Source organism: Arabidopsis thaliana (assembly GCF_000001735.4).
Source record: "Arabidopsis thaliana chromosome 1 sequence".
Lineage (NCBI taxonomy): Eukaryota > Viridiplantae > Streptophyta > Magnoliopsida > Brassicales > Brassicaceae > Arabidopsis > Arabidopsis thaliana.
Genome location: NC_003070.9, coordinates 18,806,227 through 18,827,420, shown reverse-complemented (window position 1 = coordinate 18,827,420; position 21,194 = coordinate 18,806,227). Strand labels below are relative to the sequence as shown.

At 37.0% G+C, this 21,194-nt stretch overlaps 7 protein-coding genes, 1 long non-coding RNA gene and 1 pseudogene across 9 annotated transcripts; 6 read left to right on the top strand and 3 right to left on the bottom strand.

Moving 5' to 3' along the window:
* The first annotated feature begins 783 nt into the window (after positions 1 to 783).
* On the top strand, positions 784 to 3,599 carry AT1G50790 (Plant mobile domain protein family). Its single transcript, NM_103961.2, has one exon. The coding sequence runs from the start codon at positions 933 to 935 to the stop codon at positions 3,369 to 3,371; it is 2,439 nt and encodes an 812-aa protein (NP_175494.1). The 5' UTR covers positions 784 to 932; the 3' UTR covers positions 3,372 to 3,599.
* Positions 3,600 to 4,264: 665 nt separating this feature from the next.
* AT1G50780 (2Fe-2S ferredoxin-like superfamily protein) lies at positions 4,265 to 6,154 on the bottom strand (the record flags this gene model as incomplete). Its single annotated transcript, NM_103960.2, has 4 exons — positions 4,265 to 5,139; positions 5,602 to 5,635; positions 5,726 to 5,789; positions 6,077 to 6,154. 4 exons carry the CDS (start codon positions 6,152 to 6,154, stop codon positions 4,344 to 4,346), a joined length of 972 nt encoding a protein of 323 aa, NP_175493.1. The 3' UTR covers positions 4,265 to 4,343.
* A 763-nt stretch (positions 6,155 to 6,917) lies between these two features.
* AT1G50770 (Aminotransferase-like, plant mobile domain family protein) lies at positions 6,918 to 8,962 on the top strand (the record flags this gene model as incomplete). Its single annotated transcript, NM_103959.2, has 2 exons — positions 6,918 to 7,584; positions 7,631 to 8,962. The coding sequence occupies 2 exons, from the start codon at positions 6,918 to 6,920 to the stop codon at positions 8,860 to 8,862; spliced, it is 1,899 nt and encodes a 632-aa protein (NP_175492.1). The 3' UTR covers positions 8,863 to 8,962.
* Positions 8,963 to 12,111: 3,149 nt separating this feature from the next.
* Positions 12,112 to 12,474, top strand: AT1G50760 (Aminotransferase-like, plant mobile domain family protein; the record flags this gene model as incomplete). Its single annotated transcript, NM_103958.2, has 2 exons — positions 12,112 to 12,370; positions 12,424 to 12,474. Exons 1-2 carry the CDS (start codon positions 12,161 to 12,163, stop codon positions 12,472 to 12,474), a joined length of 261 nt encoding a protein of 86 aa, NP_175491.1. The 5' UTR covers positions 12,112 to 12,160.
* Positions 12,475 to 13,069: 595 nt separating this feature from the next.
* AT1G07683 lies at positions 13,070 to 13,751 on the bottom strand. The gene has a single exon (NR_139290.1). It is a non-coding gene; the product is annotated as an other RNA (long non-coding RNA).
* Positions 13,752 to 15,370: 1,619 nt separating this feature from the next.
* AT1G50750 (aminotransferase-like, mobile domain protein) lies at positions 15,371 to 16,818 on the top strand (the record flags this gene model as incomplete). The annotated part of the gene is made up of 2 exons (NM_001333455.1): positions 15,371 to 16,140; positions 16,338 to 16,818. The coding sequence occupies 2 exons, from the start codon at positions 15,371 to 15,373 to the stop codon at positions 16,816 to 16,818; spliced, it is 1,251 nt and encodes a 416-aa protein (NP_001319190.1).
* Positions 16,819 to 16,916: 98 nt separating this feature from the next.
* On the top strand, positions 16,917 to 18,555 carry AT1G50745 (plant mobile domain protein). Its single transcript, NM_001333454.1, has 2 exons — positions 16,917 to 17,084; positions 17,156 to 18,555. Exons 1-2 carry the CDS (start codon positions 16,934 to 16,936, stop codon positions 18,235 to 18,237), a joined length of 1,233 nt encoding a protein of 410 aa, NP_001320844.1. The 5' UTR covers positions 16,917 to 16,933; the 3' UTR covers positions 18,238 to 18,555.
* On the bottom strand, positions 18,386 to 19,749 carry AT1G50740 (Transmembrane proteins 14C). Its single transcript, NM_103956.4, has 3 exons — positions 19,362 to 19,749; positions 18,807 to 18,894; positions 18,386 to 18,728 (listed from the first exon to the last, which is right to left on the bottom strand). Exons 1-3 carry the CDS (start codon positions 19,558 to 19,560, stop codon positions 18,656 to 18,658), a joined length of 360 nt encoding a protein of 119 aa, NP_564579.1. The 5' UTR covers positions 19,561 to 19,749; the 3' UTR covers positions 18,386 to 18,655.
* A 277-nt stretch (positions 19,750 to 20,026) lies between these two features.
* Positions 20,027 to 20,913, top strand: SADHU8-1 (annotated as a pseudogene; the record flags this gene model as incomplete). The annotated part of the gene is made up of 1 exon: positions 20,027 to 20,913.
* Between the last annotated feature and the right edge of the window lie 281 nt (positions 20,914 to 21,194).

Here is a 21,194-nt window from a genome sequence, read left to right as displayed (position 1 = left end):
TACAGGTATGATAGATCTTTTTTTTAATCCAGAAAATGAGCTCTCAATCTGATCAGTTAGTATCCTTTGAAGACTTCTTTGCTTTAAGTGTTCATTTAAATCTTTTGAACTCAGTTATGATCTTGCAGATCAGAGTTTTGCTTACAGAAGATAGCTTCATCCTTAAGTGTTTAATTTGTATTTTCCGAATTTACTAAGTTATGAATGAGCTAATTAATAGCTTCTTGGTATGTTGCAGATGAGAATTTTCTTACATAGACAGCCTGATTCCCTCATGTGAATATCTAACCATAGTATACCAGTTCTCACCATTAAATATCTAATAATCTATACTAAAAACAACGTACGATCGTATTATTGCATTTAAACTGAGGTTAAAGGCTAATGGGACTAATGCTGCTAAAGTTGAAGCAATTCTCTGTGATCAGGGAGTGAGGAACTCTGGTTATCTAGCTAGCAAAATAAAGGCGAGATTGGAATCTCCAGTTTCGTATAGATTAATGATCACTTGAATGAGGTGAAAATATAGGTATATAAATATTTTAGATATCCATTCAAGTGCTGTAAACAAAAAAAAGATATCCATTCAAGTGAGATGAGAAAATATTTGTGTATCAATATTTTTCACCACATTCAAGTGATTTATTAAGAGCAAAACAAATAAGAGTAATGTACTAAGTTTCAGTCCGATTCTCAAATAAGTTTCAACATAAGAAACCAATCAATTTCGGTTTGTTTGGTCAATTAATTCCAATTTTGGCAAATGCTTATCACCTCTGTCCTCTGCAACATAGTTTCTGCGTGGCTTGACTTTCAAACATTAAGCCACAAGAAAAAACAAAACAAAAAAAGCATTTAATTTTTCTTTCTTGCTTTCATTTTCTTCTTGTTTCTACCGATCGAAGATCTTCATTGAAAAGAGAGAAGAGCTCATGGCGTCTCCCACAGAGAACAGTAATCGATCTAGTAGTAGCAAAAAACCCCATCTTTTGAAACCTTGTCTCACCTCCATTAATGAATCTCAAGCTCATCTTTGTCAGAAACGCTCAGCTCCTTCTCCTGACTTAGAAGCTCTTTCCACGAGTGTTACTTTCTGGGGATGGAGGTATCCACACAACAAGTTCAACTCTTGGGCTAGAAAAATGTCAGCTTTACACGAACCCATTTGGAGAAAAGCTGGGATTTTTGAAGCAATTTTAGCATCCACTTACAAAATCTTTAAGAACACAGATCTTGTTATGGGTATTGCTGAGAAATGGTGTCCTGACACCAACACCTTCGTTTTCTCTTGGGGTGAAGCAACCATAACACTTGAAGATGTTATGGTGCTTTTAGGTTTCTCTGTTTTGGGTTCACCTGTTTTTGCTACTCTGGATAGCTCAGGAAAGGAGATAATGGCGAAACTGGGGAAAGAATGGCTGAAGATTAAGAAAGATAAAGGAACATTTGTAACCCAAATAGCATGGATAGAGAGATTCATGGACAGTGGTGATGAGCTTGAGCATTTAGCTTTCCTTGTCTTGTGGCTTAGCTACTTCGTGTTTCCAACACGCTATTATCATATCTATGAAGCTATTTGGCCAATTGCTATTCATCTTTCAAACGGTACCAAGATGGCTCTTGCTCCTGCTGTTCTTGCACACTTGTATGCAGACCTAAGTCTCTTGAAAAATCACATTACAGCTTTAAGCGAATCGCCTATTAAGGTCGAAATTGATCTGAGTTCTTTGTGTAAGCTGGTCAATGTTTGGATTTGGGAGAGATTCAGGGCACTACAATCAAAACCCAATCTGTTGTTAAAAGGTGAGCCAAGATTGGCTCTTTGGAATGACCTGAAACAGAGAACCAGCAATGCAAAGCGGATTCTGAACAACTCGAAAATCGATGGTTTTGAGTGGTGTCCATACACAAAAACTGTGAAAAACTGGGACTTTCCTCAGTTTTATCCTGAGAAAGCGACGTGGGTGACTCTTGTTCCCAACCGTGATGATGAATTTATCTCCTTTGCTCGATGCATTATGGTGTCTCAGCTTGTTGGCATTGACAGTTTGGAGCATTACTATCCCAATCGGGTGGCTTCACAGTTTGGGAGGCTTCAGGATGTGCATTGTCCTGTTAACCGGAACAACCTCTCACGTGAGGCAGCTTGGAATGATTACTACAAGCCTCTTGATGATTTGGAATTATACATTCCTTCCCGTTCTGCAATATCTTGTGATACGCCAATGTTCTGCGACAGTTGGAGAAAGAGGGTTGTTGGGTCAGCTAAAACATTGAGAACCAGCATAGGTGATGACACTAGTTTTGTTCCATCAGGCTCTAAGATGAATAGAAGAAGCGAGGATGGAAGGAAGATAGCTGAGGATTCAACAAAAAAGAGACTTAAGTTCATGAAGAGTGCTCGTAAGAACGATGGGAGTACAATGGGTCAGAAACAGGTTATATCAGACGATGCTGATGACGATGATAGCCTCACCGTTGCTCAAATAACGACACTTTATAAGAAGAAGTATAGTGAGAACAGTGGAGGAAATGCTTCTGAGCCGCTTGGTAAGAAAATAAGACTTGAGGCAGATAACAATGGTTTAGAGCCTTGCCAAAAGCTTTCTTCGATAAGATATGATGGGGATGAAACTGTACCACCACCAGAAATAAAGAAAAGGAATGAAGAAACAGGAAGTAAATCAGGGATGCGTGTGGTTCTGAGCCCATTTGATGAAAGCAACTCTTCAAAACCTCCTGTTGATTTTGGTCGAGCAATTGACATTGTTGTATCAGCACCAGAGACAATGACATTCTGTGATGATGTATATGGAAACAATGCAGAGAAGAAGACTATGATCGATGATGACAGCGAGGAATTAAAGTGTTTGCTCCATGAAGATGGTACCATAACTAGAGAAATGGCGAGATCAGATAAGAAGTGTTGCAGTGAAGCTGAGAAGGAAGATGCTGATGGAGGGATCAGTGACAAGGTTCTAGCATCAAAGGCAGACAACAAAAAATCGATCCCTTATCAAAAACTTGCTTCTGGATGCGCTAATGGAGATGAGACAAGCAAAGCATATAAGCCTAAGGTACTGAAGCGGTCTGATGGAAATCAGGCTCATGCTTGTTTGCTTCCTGATGATGGAATCAGAAGTGAAGAAACTATGAAATCCAACGAGCAGTTAAAGGTTTTTGAAAAGAGAAACAATGATTTGGGTGAGGGTGATGTTGATAATGACACCACTGAAAAGAGATCTCAAAAGCTGAATGTGCTGGCATTGTCGATAGAGGAACGTGTTCTTAAGGCAGAAAGAACTGTGGCATGGTTGAACCAAAGGAGAGCCATAAAACAGAGAAAAGTAGCAGCAGCTGGTTTGAGTTAGGTGTTGTTGTGGACAGATAAAGAAATAGAAGTCAAATGCAAGTTAAATATCAAAGTTCAGTCTCATATCTTTATGATCTTTTTGGTTTAGTTTCTTTTGCTTTCCCTGCTTAGTAATATTTTGAGGACTGGTTTTGGTTTAAGTGTTTCATTTGTATCTTTTTGAACCTACTCAGTTATGAGCAACTTAATAACTTCTTGGTGTGTTGCATATAAGAGTTTTCTTACAGAGATAGCCTGATTCCATTATATACCAAGAAAAATAGATATCTACTCAAAACAGATTACTATATTGATTACTACTTGCCGCCAGTCAACATACAACAATGGAGGAGAACATATGCTCCAATAAAAGAAGTAGTATGTGGTTGCCGCCAGTCACGATTCTGTACACGTAGAAACAGGTCATGAGAGCACTGCATTGCACACAGAGAAATGTGTTAAAGAGATTAACTGTTACGTTAGGAACTAAAATCGCTGATAAGAAGACCACAAAGGGACTAGTTTCAGCTTAGCTAGTTGTGTATGATTAACCATTTAATCTGAAACTCTTAACTTACTGGACACAAGGTTTTATGGTGTTAGTATATGAAAGATATATCTACTAGTACATTGTAATTCACCACAAGAAATTGTAAACGCTACTATTATTACAAATCAGTTTTTGCAATTTGATTTTGATATCGTATAGTTTATAAATGTAGGATCAAAAATAGATATTAATTGATGCCATTAGTGATATAAAACACACAAGATTTCAACTGAATCCTTAATCAGTTAGTCTCACTAATACACAATTAGACTCACTAACCACAGCCATAACCAAAATCGAAATTACAGAATCAAAAAGAGTTGGAGATAAAACAGATACTATAGATAGTTACACACAACAACATAAATGGTAATTACCTAATGAACTAACTAAAACCGTAACTAACTATGAGATCATGCTTAATCAAGATGTGTGAACTAACTAAAACATGGGCCATTCCATTGCTTCTTCGCTTAAGTATTCACTGATATCAATCATAAACTCGTCTTCTTCGTTGGTTGAGGAATGATCTTGAAGAGGAACCTCAAGGTTGGTGTCGTCGTTAAAAAGACCAAACACGTCGTCGACATCTAGGTTTTCCCAAAAGCTCTGATCCTCCTCAGAGAACATCGGTTGTGTTTGTGTTTCTTGGGGTACAATCATTCTGTTCTTCTCCTCCTCTGTTTCAAATAAGCAGTCAACAAATCCAGCATCTTCATTCACCAAGTAACGAAATTGATCAGATGATGACTCGCTGCCAACAGAGAAAATAGGGTTTTGATCAAAACAAGTAGTAACTTGTGACGAAGGCTCAAGCGAGGAGTAAGAGTGGTGATCAAAAAACGGAGAAGAGGTACTAGGGTTTTGACCAAAATCAGAAGCAATTTGAGAAGAAGAAGAAGAAGAAGAAGAAGAAGACCCACCGTTGTTCTTAGGGTTTTGATCAGATTTAGAAACAGAGTATGATTTTTCTTTCTTCTCAAGACAATCCATGAGATGCTTCTTCGTTCTCATCAGACGATCTTCGATGATTCTTAACTCAGACAAATCGTCACAATCACCGTAGAGATTAGGGTCTTCCCACCAAAACTTGGATGATTCGGGGTTAATAGTAGTCTTGGGAGGAGACTTGCCGTTGAGGTAACAGTCAACAATTTCAGAGGCATGAGAGTAGCCCGAGAATGAATAAACGACGTCGGAGTTCTCATCAGGAGAAGTTACAAAACGGCTATGTTGGCTCCGGAGAGAAGGCAAAGATCAGCCGCTTTGGAGAAGAGTGTAGGACGGCGTTTGCTGCAGGCCACAGATCGTTGTTGTTTAGTCAGGCGTTTCTCAATTTCAATCTTTCTTTTTGTTCCTCTTTTCCTCATTGTGCAATCAGACGACGACATTATTAGGGTTTGTTTTGTTTCTTACGGAGAGAGATAATGGAATCGAGAGTGAAGAAGAGAGTAGAGAGGCAAAGCCCACAAATATATAGAGATTAGACATACTAATGTCGGTGGTATTACTATGTGACTCGGTCAAACTTATTTTTTTTTAATATTTTACCAAACAAACATTTTCATTAAGATCATCAAGAGAGTTGCATCTAATCACAACAACTGTTATCATAAAATATCAACACAAACACTAAATTCAGAATCAGATCATGCATGAGAGAAGAGAAGAGACAAGAAAAAGAAAAAAAGGATCGTACTTGGAGAGAAGAACAACACAAGCACCACATCCTCCTGAACCAAAACAACAACAACAATATCAGACAAACAACCATAAACAGTTAGAAGAAAGGATTTAAAAAAAAAAAAAAAAAAAGCAATCACCTTCACCGCAGCTGAGCTTAACGCTCTTGAAAGAAGTCTGATAACGAAGAACTCCAACAAAGTTCTTGAAGGGTCAACAGAGGAGAGCTCAAGCTTGAACCAAAGTGTTTGTGCTCCATGAAGATGGTTCCATAACTAGAGAAATAGTGGGATCAGATAAGAAGTGTTGCAGTGAAGCTGAGAAGGAAGATGCTGATGAAAGGATCAATGAGAAGGTGCTAGCATTAAAGGCAGACAGAAAAATACCAAGCCCTCATCAAAAGTTTGCTTCTGGAATCTGGATGCACTAATGGAGATGAAACAAGAAAATCATATAAGCATAAGGTTTTGAAGCCATCTGATGAGTCAAACATTCACATCGCTGTAGGGGATCGAAATGAGGTACAGGATTGTTTGCTTCATGATGAACAGAGATAGCCTTGATTCCATCATATAATATAAATCATATTTAAACCAAGAAATTTAGATTTCTACTCAAAACAGATAATATTGACAAATTCAGATGTCAACATTCAGTAGTGGAGGAGATCATATGCTCCATTTTGTACACGTAGAGACAGGTCATGAGAGCACTGCAATGCACACAGAGAAATGTGTTAAAGAGATTAATGGTAACATTGGGAACTAAAATCGTTGAGAAGAAGACCAAAAAGGGAATTTCTGCTTAGCTAGTTGTCTCAAAACCATTTAATCTGAAACTTCTACAATGTTTTATGGGAGTGTCTCACATATCTTCAATCTGTTGGTGTGATCTCTTTTGCATTACCTAGAGAACTTACTAGACACAAATGCCAAAGCTTTATGGTAACAAGAAATTGTAAAATGCTATTGTTACCAATCAGTTTTTGCAATTTGGAATGCTATTATTAAATCAGTCTATTTTTTCTAATATAATTGTAAGTTCATTAATAAAAAAAATAAAAAAAAAGAGTTAAAACTATTTAATGCTGATTTGATGAGTTTAAAAAAGCGAGTTGGTTTGGTTAAACCAAGTTGATTGCTTTATGATTCTCAATTGTCTATGAAACGACATCGTGTCATTTAACTAATAACCACATTTCATTTTCTGTTTTGTTTTTGTTTTTCCTGGAAAATTTATCAGTCTTCGTCTTCATATATGAGTTCAAAATTCTGAGAATTGTCTTCTTCTTCTTCAATCACCAAGACGAGCGTTGAAGAGAGAGAGAAGAGCATGGTTTTACCCACTGAAAACAGTTCACCAAGAAGCAGCAAAAAACCCCATCTTTTAAAACCTTGTAACAACACTTCCATTGATGGATCTGAAACTCCTCAAAATCGTTCAGCTCCTTCTCCTCCTGAATTAAAGTTTCTGTCTTTCAGTGTCTCCTTCAATGGGTGGAGGTTTCCAAACAAAAATTTCAAGTCTTGGGCTAGAAAAATGGCTGCTTTACACGAACCCATTTGGAGAAAAGCTGGCATTTTCGAAGCCGTCACAGCATCCACATACAAAATCAACCCAAACACAGAGCTCGTTCTGGGTATTGCTGAGAAATGGTGTCCTGACACCAAAACCTTTGTTTTCCCTTGGGGTGAAACAACCATAACACTTGAAGATGTTATGTTGCTTTTAGGGTTCTCTGTTTTAGGTTCACCGGTTTTTGTAACTCTGGATAGCTCAGGAGAGATTATTAGGGAGAAGCTGGAGAAAGAATGGAAGAAGGTTAAGAAAGATAAAGGCAATGCAACCCAAAGAACATGGAAGGAGAGATTCATGGACAGTGGTGATGAGCTTGAGCATGTGGCTTTCTTAGTGTTGTGGCTTAGCTACTTTGTTTTTCCATCGCGCTATTATCATATCTATGGAGCTATTCTGCCCATTGCTGTTCATCTTTCAAGCGGTACTAGGATTGCTCTTGCTCCTGCTGTTCTTGCTCATTTGTATAGACAATGATGAAGTAGATGGTAGACTCACCATTGCTCAAATGGTGGGACCTAGTAAGAAGAAATATAGTGATGTTAAGAATGGTGGACGAGATACCTCTGAACCGCTTGGTAAAAAATGTAGAGTTGAGGTGGATAACAATGATTCGGGCCCTTGTCAAAAGCTTGCTTCGACAAGTTATGATGGAAATGAAACTGTACCGCCATCAGAAATAGAGAAAAAGAATGAAGCCACTGATGAAACTGGAAGCAAAGCAGGTAAGAATGTTGTGTCACCACCAGAGACAAGGAAAACCTGTGATGGTGAGCTTGATGCAAGTAAAAGTAATGCTGATATGATCAATGATGGCAGCAAGCAACCAAAGTGTTTGCTCCACGAAGATGGTATCATAGCAGGAGAAAAGGCAAGTTCAGATGAGAAATTGTGCGGTAGTGAAGCTGCAAAGGAAGATGATATTGTTGATGATGACATTATGATTAACAACAATGAACCAGTCTCTCATCAACAGCATGCTTCTGGAGGCACTAAAGGAGATGAAACAAGCAGAGCATATGAGAGTGTGGTTCTGAGCCCATCTGATGAGTCAAACATTCACATCGCTGTAGCGGAAGGAAGTCAGGGACATGAGCAAAGGTGCGAAGAGAATGGTGAAGAAGAAGCTGGAAGCAAAGGAGGGAATAATACGGTTCTGAGCCCATTTGATGAAAACAACTTTTCAGATCCTCCTTTTGGTGCTAATGACACTGTTGTGTCTCCACGAGAGACAAGAAAAACCTGTCATGATGAGCTTAATGTATATGAAAGCAATGAAGATATAATCAATGATGGCAGCAAGGAGCCAGACTGTTTGCTCCATGAAGATGGTAGCATAGCAGGAGAAAAGACGAGCTCAGATGAGAATTTCTGCAGTAGTGAAGCTGAGAAGCAAGAAGAGTCAAACATTCACATCACTGTAGCTGTAGGGGAAGGAAATCAAGGACAAGGCTGTTTGCTTCATGATAATGTCCTCGAGAGTGATGAAACTTTGAAATCCAATGAGGTAAACGAAAAAAGGAACAAGGATTTTGGTGAGGGTGATGATTGCAATGACTCTTACGGAAAGAAATTTCAAGAGCTGAAGGTTGAGGCATTGTCGATAAAGGAGCGTATTCTTAAGGCACAAGAAACTGTGACATGGTTGAAGAAAAGGAGAGCCACAAAACAGAGAGAAATAGCAGTAGCTCGTTTGGTTTAGGTGTGTTCTATATTGTTTTTGGCTGTCAAATACAAGTAGAGTATCACAGATCAATCTAACCCTTGTGATCTTTTGGTTTATTATCTTTTTATATTCCTGCTTACTATCCTTCGAGGACTGCTTTGCTTTTGAAGTGTTTCATTTGTATCTTCTAAACTAACTTATGAAGTTCTTGGTATGTTGCAGATTATATTTCTCTAACATAAATAGCTTCATCCTTAAAAGTTACAGCCTATATCTCTAACATATACTACTAACTTATGAAGTTCTTGGTGTGTTCCATTAAAACCCAGATTGCAGTACCAATATTCAGCTTTCGGTGGTATGTGGTAAAGAGAGTAACGTTCTCTTTGTGCTCCTTATAGAAGAGAGATTAAGGAGCTGACCTAAAAGAGTGTGAAGAGGTCCAAATGTCAACGAACGTTGACTTTCAGAATATCATGGATATCCTTGAGATTGTTAAAGTTTTTATAACTAAACTTTTGAGAACACAAAAATCTCTACAAATCTCCTTAAAATCAACTTATTCCAAATAATGTTTTAGTCGGAGAGTCTTGATGTTCCCGTAAAACATTTGATTAAATTTTTACAAATTTTTATGCAATATTTAAAGTTCTTTTTTTTTGTGACCATTAACATTATGCAGTATTTTTTGAAGTGTTTTTCAATGTTGAATGAAGTGAAATATTTATAATTTATTGTTGAAGGATTTTTGTAGATTTATAAATTTTGACATTTCATTGTTATTGGTTTTATGTATTATTCGACTCTTAGTAAAATCAGCTGTTATCAGTTTGATTATTTTTAAATTTTATTCAAAATTCTTTGTTATTTAAAATTTGTATTATTATTGATTTTGTAAATCTATTAAAAGTTTGGTGTTACTAGAACATTGATTCTTACTTCTTTTTTTGTGTGCAAAAAACATTGATTTTTTAATTTTTTTTTATTTTTTTTTTAATATCTGGAAGTTCAGGTCCAAAAGACTCTACATCTCCGAGAGGCGTGACCTACATCAGGTTCAATTTATCTCCTTTGGAGAAGAGATCTCTCCCAGCGTGCCTCGAACCCATCACCTCCACCTGAGAGATTTATAACTAGGTCGATAGCACGTTGGTAAAAAAAAAAAACATTGATTCTTACTATTTATTAAACTTTCAGAATATCGATGAGATTGTTAAAGTTTTTACAACAAAACTATATGGAAAAAATCACAAAACTCTTTATGAATTTAATAAATTAATGAACTTTTAAAATTAACATATTTTATGGTAGTTAAACTCTCACTAAGACTCCGTAGTTTTTTAACCCTCACGGTTTTATCCAAAACATCTAATAAACTCAAACGGAAAATAGTTTCTTTCCAATTAGGGATGATGGTCTATTAAAAATAGATCTAGCTAAACGTCGGGTCTCATTCTTTTTCTCCATAAAAAAAGGCTCTAAATGCATTTACTCCCAAACTAAAAATTCGAATCTTACAAAACACAAATATATTCGTTATATTAGTGTACGACCTAAAAAAGGATTCCAAAACATAGAAACTTAATACTAAATCACTAAAGAACTTTTTAAATATAAATTAACGGACTTTTAAAATATCAACAACCCCTATACTAAGTCACCGTAGTTTTTCAAGTGTCATGGCTTTACCTAAAACATCTAATAAACTCAAAGAAGAAGTAGTTCTTTCCAGTTAGGACTTAGGACTAACAATTTATTAGCAGTATATCCACCATAATTTTACGTCTCATTTATTTCTCCATACAAAATTAACGAACTTTAAAAATAATATTTTCTCTGTTCCTTTTTGTTTGATTGTTTATAAAAAACACAGATATTAAGAAAATATATTAAATGTTGATTATAAATGTATTATTTTTTGTGTTTTACAGTTTTCTATAACTCTAAACCAATGATAATTAACTTTTTTTTTTGAAAATCACAATTCACCAATACTAACCAATAAATATTGCATAAAAAAACTTTAAAAAATCAATCTTTAAAAACAAATTCTTTTTCTAGAAAATCAATCATTTAGGAACAGAGAGAGTAATATTCTGTGAAAACCAAATTAAAGAAACTTTTAAAATATCAACCAACCCTATGGCCAATACTAATCTAATGTAAGCTCCAATGGGTAATCTAAACTCAAAGTGGCAGTAGTTCTTTCCTTTTCTTTTTCTTTTTCCTTCATTTTACTTATTGTTTGATAGTTCGATTTTCTTTTTTCGTAAAAAAAGCCTTTTATTATAAATAAGAGATTTCTTTCTTATTTAAAAAAAAAGATTTGACAAATCGATAAATTTGCTGCAAATGAACTAGAAGAGTTAATATTGATAAGAAGTTGAATGTTTTAGTTAAATTTACTAAAAACAGTTAATAATTTTTAATATTCTTTAATATTTTAACAGAAAACATTTCTTAGCATTAACATAAAGGAAGAAAGGATGCTTTATTGTAACATTTACATTTCTTATAGAAAGTTTTTTGTGTTTTTATTATATATTTATATTATTATATATAATTATTTTTAACAAAAACATTCAATTTAAATAAATGTTATGAGTTTATTTTAGATTAGTATTTGGCTATTTATACTGGAATAAATAAAAATACTTATAATATATATAGATATTTTATTAAAATATTTGAATTCATACTATATTGTTATTTTAGATTTATATAAAACATTAATTTTTGAAATGAAATATATAAAATATGTTCAATAAATGATTTTTAAAAATAATCTTTGTTAAATATTTATTCAACTTTTTGGTTACCATTTACTATAACCATTTGTTCAATTTTCCATGTTCCTCATTTTGGTCATTTTCCTTCCCTTTTTGTTCATTTTGATTCTTTTTCTTTCCTATTTCTATTGTTCTTTTTATGGTTACCAATAAAATTTCTAAAGTCTCATGGTTTTACACAAAACATCAAATAAGCTCAAAAGGGAAATGATTTCTTTCCAATTATCTTAAATATTAGGAAATCTTATTTAAATTTTAGCTCATAATATTTGGAACAAAATTTATTTGCATTAACTTTCATTATTCAAACTTTCCACATTGAGAGTCAGAGCTAAAACATTAATGGGAAAAACAATAAAATATCATTGAGGACCTGTTTCCCTCTGAAAACAGTCAACCTAGCACCAACAAAAACACTTGTCTCTCTTGAAACCTCCATTGAAGGATCTGAAGCTATGCTTCCTTGTCAAATTCTTTCAGCTCCTTCCCCTCAAAGAAATGATCTATCTTCCAGTGTTTCCTTCAGTGGGTGGAGACTTGCAAACATGAAGTTCAAGCGTTGGGCTAGAAAAATGTCTGCTTTGCACGAACCCATATGGAGAAAAGCTGGGATCTTTGAAGCAGTTAATGCATCCACATACAAGATCCACAAAAACACAGATCTCGTTCTTGGTGTTGCTGAGAAATGGTCTCCCGACACCAAAACCTTCGTTTTCTCTTGGGGTGAAGCTACAATAACACTTGAAGACGTTATGGTGCTTTCAGGTTTCTCTGTTTTGGGTTCACCCGCTTTTGCTACTCTCGACAGCTCAGGAAAGAAGATTATGGAGAGGCTAAAGAACGCATGGCAGACGATTAAACGAGAAGGTAAAGTCAATCTGCTAACGCAAGTTGCATGGATGGACAGGTTCATGAACTGTGGTGGTGAGCTTGAGCATGTTGCCTTCCTCGTCTTGTGGCTTGGCTATTTCGTGTTGCCATCACGCTTCCATCATCTCTGTGAAACTATTTTTCCTATTGCTGTTAATCTTTCAAGTGGTACTAGGATTGCTCTTGCTCCTGCTGTTCTTGCTCACTTGTATGCAGACCTAAGTCTCTTGAAAACCCACATCAGCAAATCTCCGCCTAGGGTCGAAATTAGATTGAGTGCCTTGTTTATGTTGGTTCAAGTTTGGACATGGGAGAGATTTAGGGAACTACAACCAAAACCTAATTCGTTGCTAGCAGGTAAGCCAAGAGTGGCTATTTGGAATAAGCTGAAACAGCAAACCAGCAACGTGAGACAGATTCTCGACAACTCGAAAATCGACAGTTTTGAGTGGCGTCCATACACAAGAAGTGTGACAAACTGGAAATTTCCTCAGTTTTATCCCGAGAAAGCGATGTGTGTTCATGTTTCTCCGAGTCTTGATGAAGAATTAATCTCATTTGCTCGATGCATCAAAGATTCTGAGCTTGTTGGCATTGAGAAAGTGGAGCATTACTTCCCCAATAGAGTGGCTTCACAGTTTGGAATGCTTCAGGATGTTCCTTCTCCTCATGTTGACAGGAACAACCTCTCACGGGAGGCAGCTTGGAATGATTATAATAAGCCTATTGATGATTTAGCATTACACATTCCTTCCCGTTCTGCAATACCTCGTGTTACTTCAACGTTCTGCGAATGGTGGAGGAAGACGTATCCAGAATTAATCAAGTATTCTTCTAAGGAGAAGGATGCTGATGAATCAGTTGAAACATTAAACATCATAAGTGATGATACTATTTCAGGCTCAAGCAACGATGAAATGACTATAGCTGAGTATTCAAACAAGAGACTCAAGTGCGTAGAGGAAGCTCGTGACAAGAGACGCAAGTACATGGAACAAGCTCGTGAAAGAGGTAACAATGAATCAGTAGGAATATTGAATTTAAGAAACATGTTTGGTGATCATAGTAGTTTTGTTCTTTCAGGCTCTAAGAGAACAAGCAATGATGAAATGAAGATAGCTGAGGATTCAAACAAGAGACGCAAGTACATGATGCAAGATCGTAAGAAGGATGAGAGTACTACGGGTGTTTGCTCTATTTCTGTTCAACCATCAGAAATAGAGAAAAGGAACGAAATGACAGATGGAAGTGGTAGCAAGGCAGGAAAGAGTATGGCTGTGAGCCTATTTGATGAGAACAACTCTTCAGATCCTCCCCTTGGTGCTAATGACTCCTACGAAAAGAGACTTCAGAAGCTGAAGGTGCTAGCATCGTCGCTAGAAGAGCGTATGAATAAGACACAAAAAACTGTGGCATTGTTGGTAGAACGGAAAAGCATAAAAGAGAGAAAACCAGCAGCAGCTCGTTTGATCTAGGTGTGTTCGAGGTTGGTTTTGGCAGTCAAATGCAAGTAGATTATCAAAGATCAATCTCACCTTTGTGATCTCTTGGTTTAATATCTTTTTATTTTCCTGCTTAGTATCTTTTGAGAACTGGTTTGCTTTTAAGTGTTTAATTTGTGTTTTGAGGACTGGTTTACTTTTAAGTGTTTCATTTGTATTATCTTTTGAACACAGTTATGAGTTTCTTGGCGAGTTGCAGATCAGAGTTTCCTTATAGAGATAGATTCATCATTAAATGGAACAGCATGGTTCTTGTAACTAACGAAACCGTGAGGTCTTGTAAGGTTGGTTCTGTTTGCACTTTACAGTCAATGGTTTAAAATGGTAACAGAACCACAATCCACATTTAGGCATTAGTCAACATCAATATATTCGGTATTACATTTTCAGTTTTCATAAGCTAATGTACCTTTTTAACATAGCTTATCTAACTCTTAAGTTGGAGCAAATTGTATATTTGTTTAGCACAATACGAAAACACAAGTTTTTGATTCGAACCAAAAAAGTAGCAAGTGTTCTGACTAAAGTTTGCGGGAATACATAGTTACACACAGATACACGCCTGTAAGTTTGCTCGTAAGAAATGAATATAAGTTTACTGCAATGGAGCTTAAGTTGTTAACTGCAGTTTTAGTGTTTCTAGAAATGTGAGAAGTTTTCAAGTCAAAGTGTATATAGGTGTTACAAAAGCGACTGTGTATTATATTATAACCATAAGATTGCAAGTGGTAGATAGGATGATTCAGGGCCTTGTCAAAAAGTTGCTTCGATAAAAACAGAGCAAAAGAGTGAAGAGGATGATAGAACTGCAAAGAAAACCACATGAAGTCGAGTGCAATTTGTGATGATTTTGAGGTTGATGTAAATGAAAATACTGCAGAGAAGTAGACTATAATCGTCGATGAGTAATGTAACAGACTGATAATTCAAATGATTGGATGATGAGAAATACAATGAGAAGTTGTGCTCTGAGGTTAAGAGGTGATATATCAAATGATTGAATCAATAATTAACAGATTTTTTATATTAGTTTTATCATTAGGTTTGGGTTGATTTGGTCAATTCCGGTTTGTGATTGGAAAACCTAACATTGCCTGGTTTACAAGATTTTGGTGATAGGTTCGACATGACACGGCTCACTTTAAATGCATGCCTTGATGAGACATTTTACTAAATAGTTACTTTCCAATTACCTTAAAAAGCAACTGTTACATTTCTAGCTCCTGCATTAACATAATTTCTTTTACCTTAGACTTTCTTTCAAACTTTTCAAAGGTTCAAAAAAAAAAATAAAAAAAAGAACAAAAACTCTCTCTTTCATCTTCTTCTTCTCCAGCATTTGTTTGTTTCCCTCTGAAAACAAAAACTCATCTTTGAAAACCTATGAAGGGATCTGAAGCTATGCTTCCTTGTCAAAACCGTTCTGCTCCTTCTCTTCACTCAAACGCTCTGTCTAAGAGTGTTTCCTACTGGGGTTGGAGATTTGCAAACACAAAGTTCGAGTCTTGGGCTATAGAAATGGCTGCTTTACATGAACCCACTTGGAGAGAAGCTGGCATTTTTGAAGCAGTCATGGCATCCATATACAGAATCCCTAAAAACCCGGATCTTATTCTGGGTATTGCTGAGAAATGGTGTCCTTACACCAAAACCTTTGTTTTCCCTTGGGGTGAAACAGCTGTCACACTTGAAGATGTTATGGTGCTTTCAGGTTTCTCTGTTTTGGGTTCACCTGTTTTTGCCACTCTGGATAGCTCAGGAAAGGAGGTTAAGGCGAAACTGGATAAAGAGTGGAAGAAGATTAAGAAAGCTAAAGTCAATTTCGTAACACAAGTAGCATGGATGGAGAGATTCATGGACAGTGGTGATGAGCTTGAGCATGTGGCTTTCCTCGTCTTGTGGCTTAACTATTTTGTGTTTCCATCACGCTTGTATCATCTCTATAAAGCTGTTTTCCCAATTGTTGTTCATCTTTCAACTGGTACTAGGATTGCTCTTGCCCTTGCTGTTCTTGCACACTTATATGCTGAGCTAAGTCTCTTAAAAAAACACATCACAGCTTTCAGTGAATCGACGAGTACGGCTAGAATTGATCTCACTGCCCTGTTTAAGTTGCTTCAAGTTTGGACATGGGAGAGGTTCAAGGAACTACAGTAAAACCCAATCCATTGCTGAAAGGTGAGCCAAGATTGGCTCTTTGGCATGGCCTCTTACAGAGAACCAGCGATGCGAGACAGATTCTGGATAGCTTGAAAATCGACAGTTTTGAGTGGCGTCCCTACACAAAAACTGAGAAAGAGTGAGAGTTTCCTAAGTTTTACCCCGAGAAAGCGGTGTGGATTCCTGCTAGTCCCAATCTTGATGTTGAATTTGTCTCCTTTGCTCGATGCATTAAGGTGTCTCAGCTTGTTGGAATTGACAATGTGGAGCATTACTTTCCCAATCGAGTGGCTTCACAGTTTGGGATGCTTCAAGATGTTCCTTGTGCTGTTAACCAGAACAACCTCTCACAGGAGGCAGCTTGGAATGATTACAATAAGCCTATTAACGATTTAGCATTATTCATTCCTTCACGTTCTGCAATACCTCGTGTTACTCCAACGTTCTGCGAATGGTGGAGGAGGTCGTTTCCAGAATTCCAGACTTCTTCTAAGGATAAGGATGCTAATGAATCAGCTGAAACATTGAAAGCTAGAGACAGAAAAAGCCTAGGGGCTGATACTAGTTTTGTTCCTTCTGGCTCCAAGATGAACAAGAAAGGCAAGGATAATATGAAAATTCATGCTCAGGATTCGACAAACACAAGACGCAAGAACATAAAGCAAGAATAAGAGACGCAAGTACATGAAGAAAGCTAGTGAAAACTGTAACAATGAATCAACTGAAATATTGAAATAAGGAAACATCATAGGTGATGATACTAATTTTGTTGCTGCAGGCTCTAAGATGAACAGAACAAGAAAGGATGAAATGAATATAACTGACGATTCAAACAAGAGACGCAATTACAATAAGCAAGCTCGTGACAAAAGACTCAAATACATGAAGCAAGCTCGTGAAAAAAGACTCCAGTACATAAAGCAAGCTCGAAAAAACGGTAACAATGAGTCAGGTGAAACATTGAAATCAAGAAACATCATAGGTGTGATACTAGTTTTGTTCTTTCAGGCTCTAAGGTGAACAGAACAAGCAAAGATGGAATGAAGATAGCTGAGGATTTCGACAAGAGACGCAAGTACATGAAACGAGTTCGTGAGAACAATGAGAGTCATATGGGTCAATGTCATACACATGTTCATTCAGACAATAATGATGAAGATGATAACCTCTCCATTGCTCAATTTCTGAGACTTAATAAGAAGAAGTATAGTGATGTACGGAATAGTGGAAGAGATGCTTCTGAACCGCTTGGTAAGATAAGTAGAGTTGAGGCAGATAACAATGATTTGGGGACTTTTCAAAAGCTTGCTTCAATAAGAGATGAAATTGTACCACCATCAGAAATTGCGCATAGGAATGGAGAGACCGATGAAGCTGGAAGCAGAGCAGGGACGAATATGGATGAGAGCCCATTTGATGAAAACAACTCTTCAGAACCTCCTTTTTGTGCTGACAGAGGAGTAGTTGACATTGTTGTGTCACCACCAGAGACAAGGCAAGCCTGTGATGATGAGCTTGATGTAAATGAAAGTAATGCAGATATGTTTGATGATGGCAGCAAGCAACCAAAGTGTTTGCTCCACGAAGATGGTATCATTGCAGTAGAGGAGCCGAGCTCAGATGAGAAGTTGTGCAGTAGTGAAGCTGAGAAGGAAGATGTTGTTGCTGATGATGACACAATGAACAACATTGAACCAGTCCCTCATCAACAGCATGCTACCAGAGGAACTAATAGAGATGAAACAAGCAGAGCATGCAAGAGTGTGGTTCTGAGCCCAACTGATGAGTCAAACATTCAAATCGCTGTAGGGGAAGGAAGCCAAGGACAGGATTGTGGGCTTCAAGATAATGGCCTCGGAAGTGATGAAACTTCGAAATCCAATGAGCAGTTAGAGGATTTAGAAAAGAGAAAGAATGATTTTGGTGAGGGTGATGCTGCTAATGACTCATACGAAAAGAGATTGGAAGAGCTGAAGGTGCTGGCATTGTCGTTAAAAGAGCATATTACTATGGCACAGAGAAATCTGGCATCTTTGAAAGAAAGGAGTGCCATGAGACAGAGAAAAATTGAAGCAGCTCGTTGGATCTAGGTATTGTTTTGAGCAGATAAAAGAAGGGAGCAGTCAAATGCAAGTAGAATATCAAAGATCAATCTCACCTTTGTGATCTCTAGGTTAAGTATCTTTTTATATTGCTGCTTAGTATCTTTTGAGAACTGGTTTGCTTTTAAGTGTTTTATATTTTAATTGTTATCTTTTGAACACAGTTATGAGCTAATAGCTTCTTAGTAAATGGAACAGCCTGATTCGATCATAAGAAAATACAAATTAGATTTATGAAAGAGATTCTTACAGGAAAACCATGTTCACCTAGGGACCAAGATAACTAAACTCCCTTATAGAGCGTAATCAGTATTATCTACACTATCCTGATTTGTAAATCTAAAATCCATATACCTTATTTCAACAGTGGAGGAGCTTCATCGACAACCGGAGTGTATAACACTAATCATTCAGCTTTCGGTGGTATGTGGTTGCCGCCAGTTGCGATCTTGTATACGTAGAAACAAGTCATGAGAGCACTGCAATACAGACAAAATGTTCATGAGAGCCCTTGAAAGTCTAAATCTTTAGATACAAAAAAAAAAAAAGATAAATACCTGATTCCAGCTACCAAAGCAGCTGGCATAATCTTCTGAGTCTGCAAGAACCGTTGTCCCATGACAAATGTGAGAGCAGCTGCAATGACTGTATAACAAGACATTTTCAAATGAGTATTCAGTCACTAATAATCACTTAAACAGAAGATAAACTGTGAGGCCTTGTAAGTGTTTTGTTTTTGGGTTTGGTTCTGTTTTCAGTGAATGGTAACAATAACCACAATCCACATTTAAAATGTGAATCAGTTTTCATTTATGAGATCACAATACATCAATTAAGCATAGCTTATCTAACTCTTACGCTAGAGCCTACCATGTAAAAACAAATTCTTGATTCCAACAAAGAAGCCAATCAATTTGTTCTGAATTCACCTAACTTGGGTCTAAATTTGGTAATTTTTCTATATTGAAGCTTGAAAGTCATCCCTTTTCGGAATAAAATGCAAATAAGAACTCGAATTCCAGTGGCACCTATCACCAAAATCTAATCCCAGACCAATGAATCCAAACAAAAATTCGATCTAAGCCAATCACGAGAGATAAAAAAAAAAAAACCTGTTTCGAGAAGAGTAGCGAGTAACGATGTCTTCTTCTTCTCGAAAGCTTTAAGGCTGATGAAACCAGCGAGAACGACAAGCAATCCAGTGCCTGCTCCTCCGGCGAGAGATGCAATACTTCCTTTCTTCAGATACCCGATAAATCCTCCGACGATCAGAAGGATCCCGTACGGGATAGTGAAGCAGAAATCGTGCATTATATTCTCGAGCTGGGTTAATGGAATCTGGGTTTTTTTTTTGTTATCTCAGATTGATTTGATAGAGATCGTCTCCGATCAATTTATACGAGTGTGCATTTGGATTTGGAGAACGCGTGGAAGAAGAAGTCAGCTTCGGCGTTTCTTCGTCAACGGTCTCTAGAACGTCAATCAACTGCTCCCACTTTTAGATCTCATGATTTCGTCAAAATTACTAATATACCCCGAATAATTGATTAATGTAATGGCCTTATTAACACTTTAAATTTAATAACACATTACATATTTATCATTACATATTACATAGTAATTTTTTCGTCAAAAAAATCATCACTACTAACTTCCATACTAACATCATGCAACAAGCGATAACGTTAAGCCAAAATTTTATCAACTTACTTATCAGAGACGAAATCAATCACAACTTCATATAATTAATTACCTAGCAAACTGAGAAAATCGGGCCCAATTGTTGCCTCGTAAACCGTGTATTTCTCTCTCGCTTGTAGGCGATTTCTGGTTTTTAGATCTAGAATTTTCTGTTCCGTTCTGCTCTTAACGTCGACAAAGTCTTCTCGCAAGTGATCCAGGAGTGAGTCGTCGTGCCTCTCCGTCAACAAGGGTGTGGTGTTTCCCCGCTAATGTGGTTGTGGCCCTAGATTGGCGGAGGAGGAGCATTGAAGCGGTGGTCTCCCGGTTGTGGACGTTGGGAGTTGCTTTGATTCTCCTTAGGCTCAGTCGTCGACCTGGTAGCTGCATCTACGGCGGAAGTTGAAGGGGATAAGGTGGGTTTGGTGTTGATTTGACAGGTGGGTAGCGGAAGATCTAGGTCTTCAATGGCTGAGACGGGGGTCGGATTTAGTAGTTATGAGTGAGCCACCAGCTTCTAGATTTGCCGTCTCGAGTGAGCCGACTGTCCGGATCGAGTCACGGCGGTTCTGGAATTTCAGGGGTTTCCGGTAAAGGAGAGCGAGGATATCTATAAGTGTGAGGGGTTGCTAGGTCGGGATTTCTCACCGTCGAACCGCTTCGTCGGGGTGACTAATTTTCTGGGAGACTTGTGGCGGGTTGGTGCATCGGGAGAAAGAGATGGTTGGTCGGAAACTGAAATCTTTCACCGGTTGTTTCAATCTTCTGATGGGGTCGCAAAGTTGTGAGTCTTGATTTTGCCAGATCTAAGATTTGGTCACTCTGCGAACGGTGATCAACAAGAGTCGAGCCGCTTTTCTTTTCCGGTGAACTTTTTTCCGATTTCCCTTTTTGTAACTGGGTCACTTGCGTTGTAGACTTTAAGCCCAAGCCCATTTGGATCGAATTTTATTAAAATTATTATTTAAAAAAAAATAAAAATAAATAATTACCTAGCACGAAATCTATCCAATTCCCAGATTACTCTAATTTCTTAATTTTTTAATTAATTACCCTACAACTCTCTTTTTTTTAATGTAATTATACGCGTTAAGATAACCATTAGAAGTCGGTAGAATCGTCTATGTAAAAATGTAATAATTCTCATAATTTATAATCAATAATTTTCTTATTTTAAAATTTTAGATATTGCAAAACATGTTGAAAATATTAGGCATAGGGATCTGATTGGTTTTCTAGAGATTTTTAGAGAAAATAAGGATTTG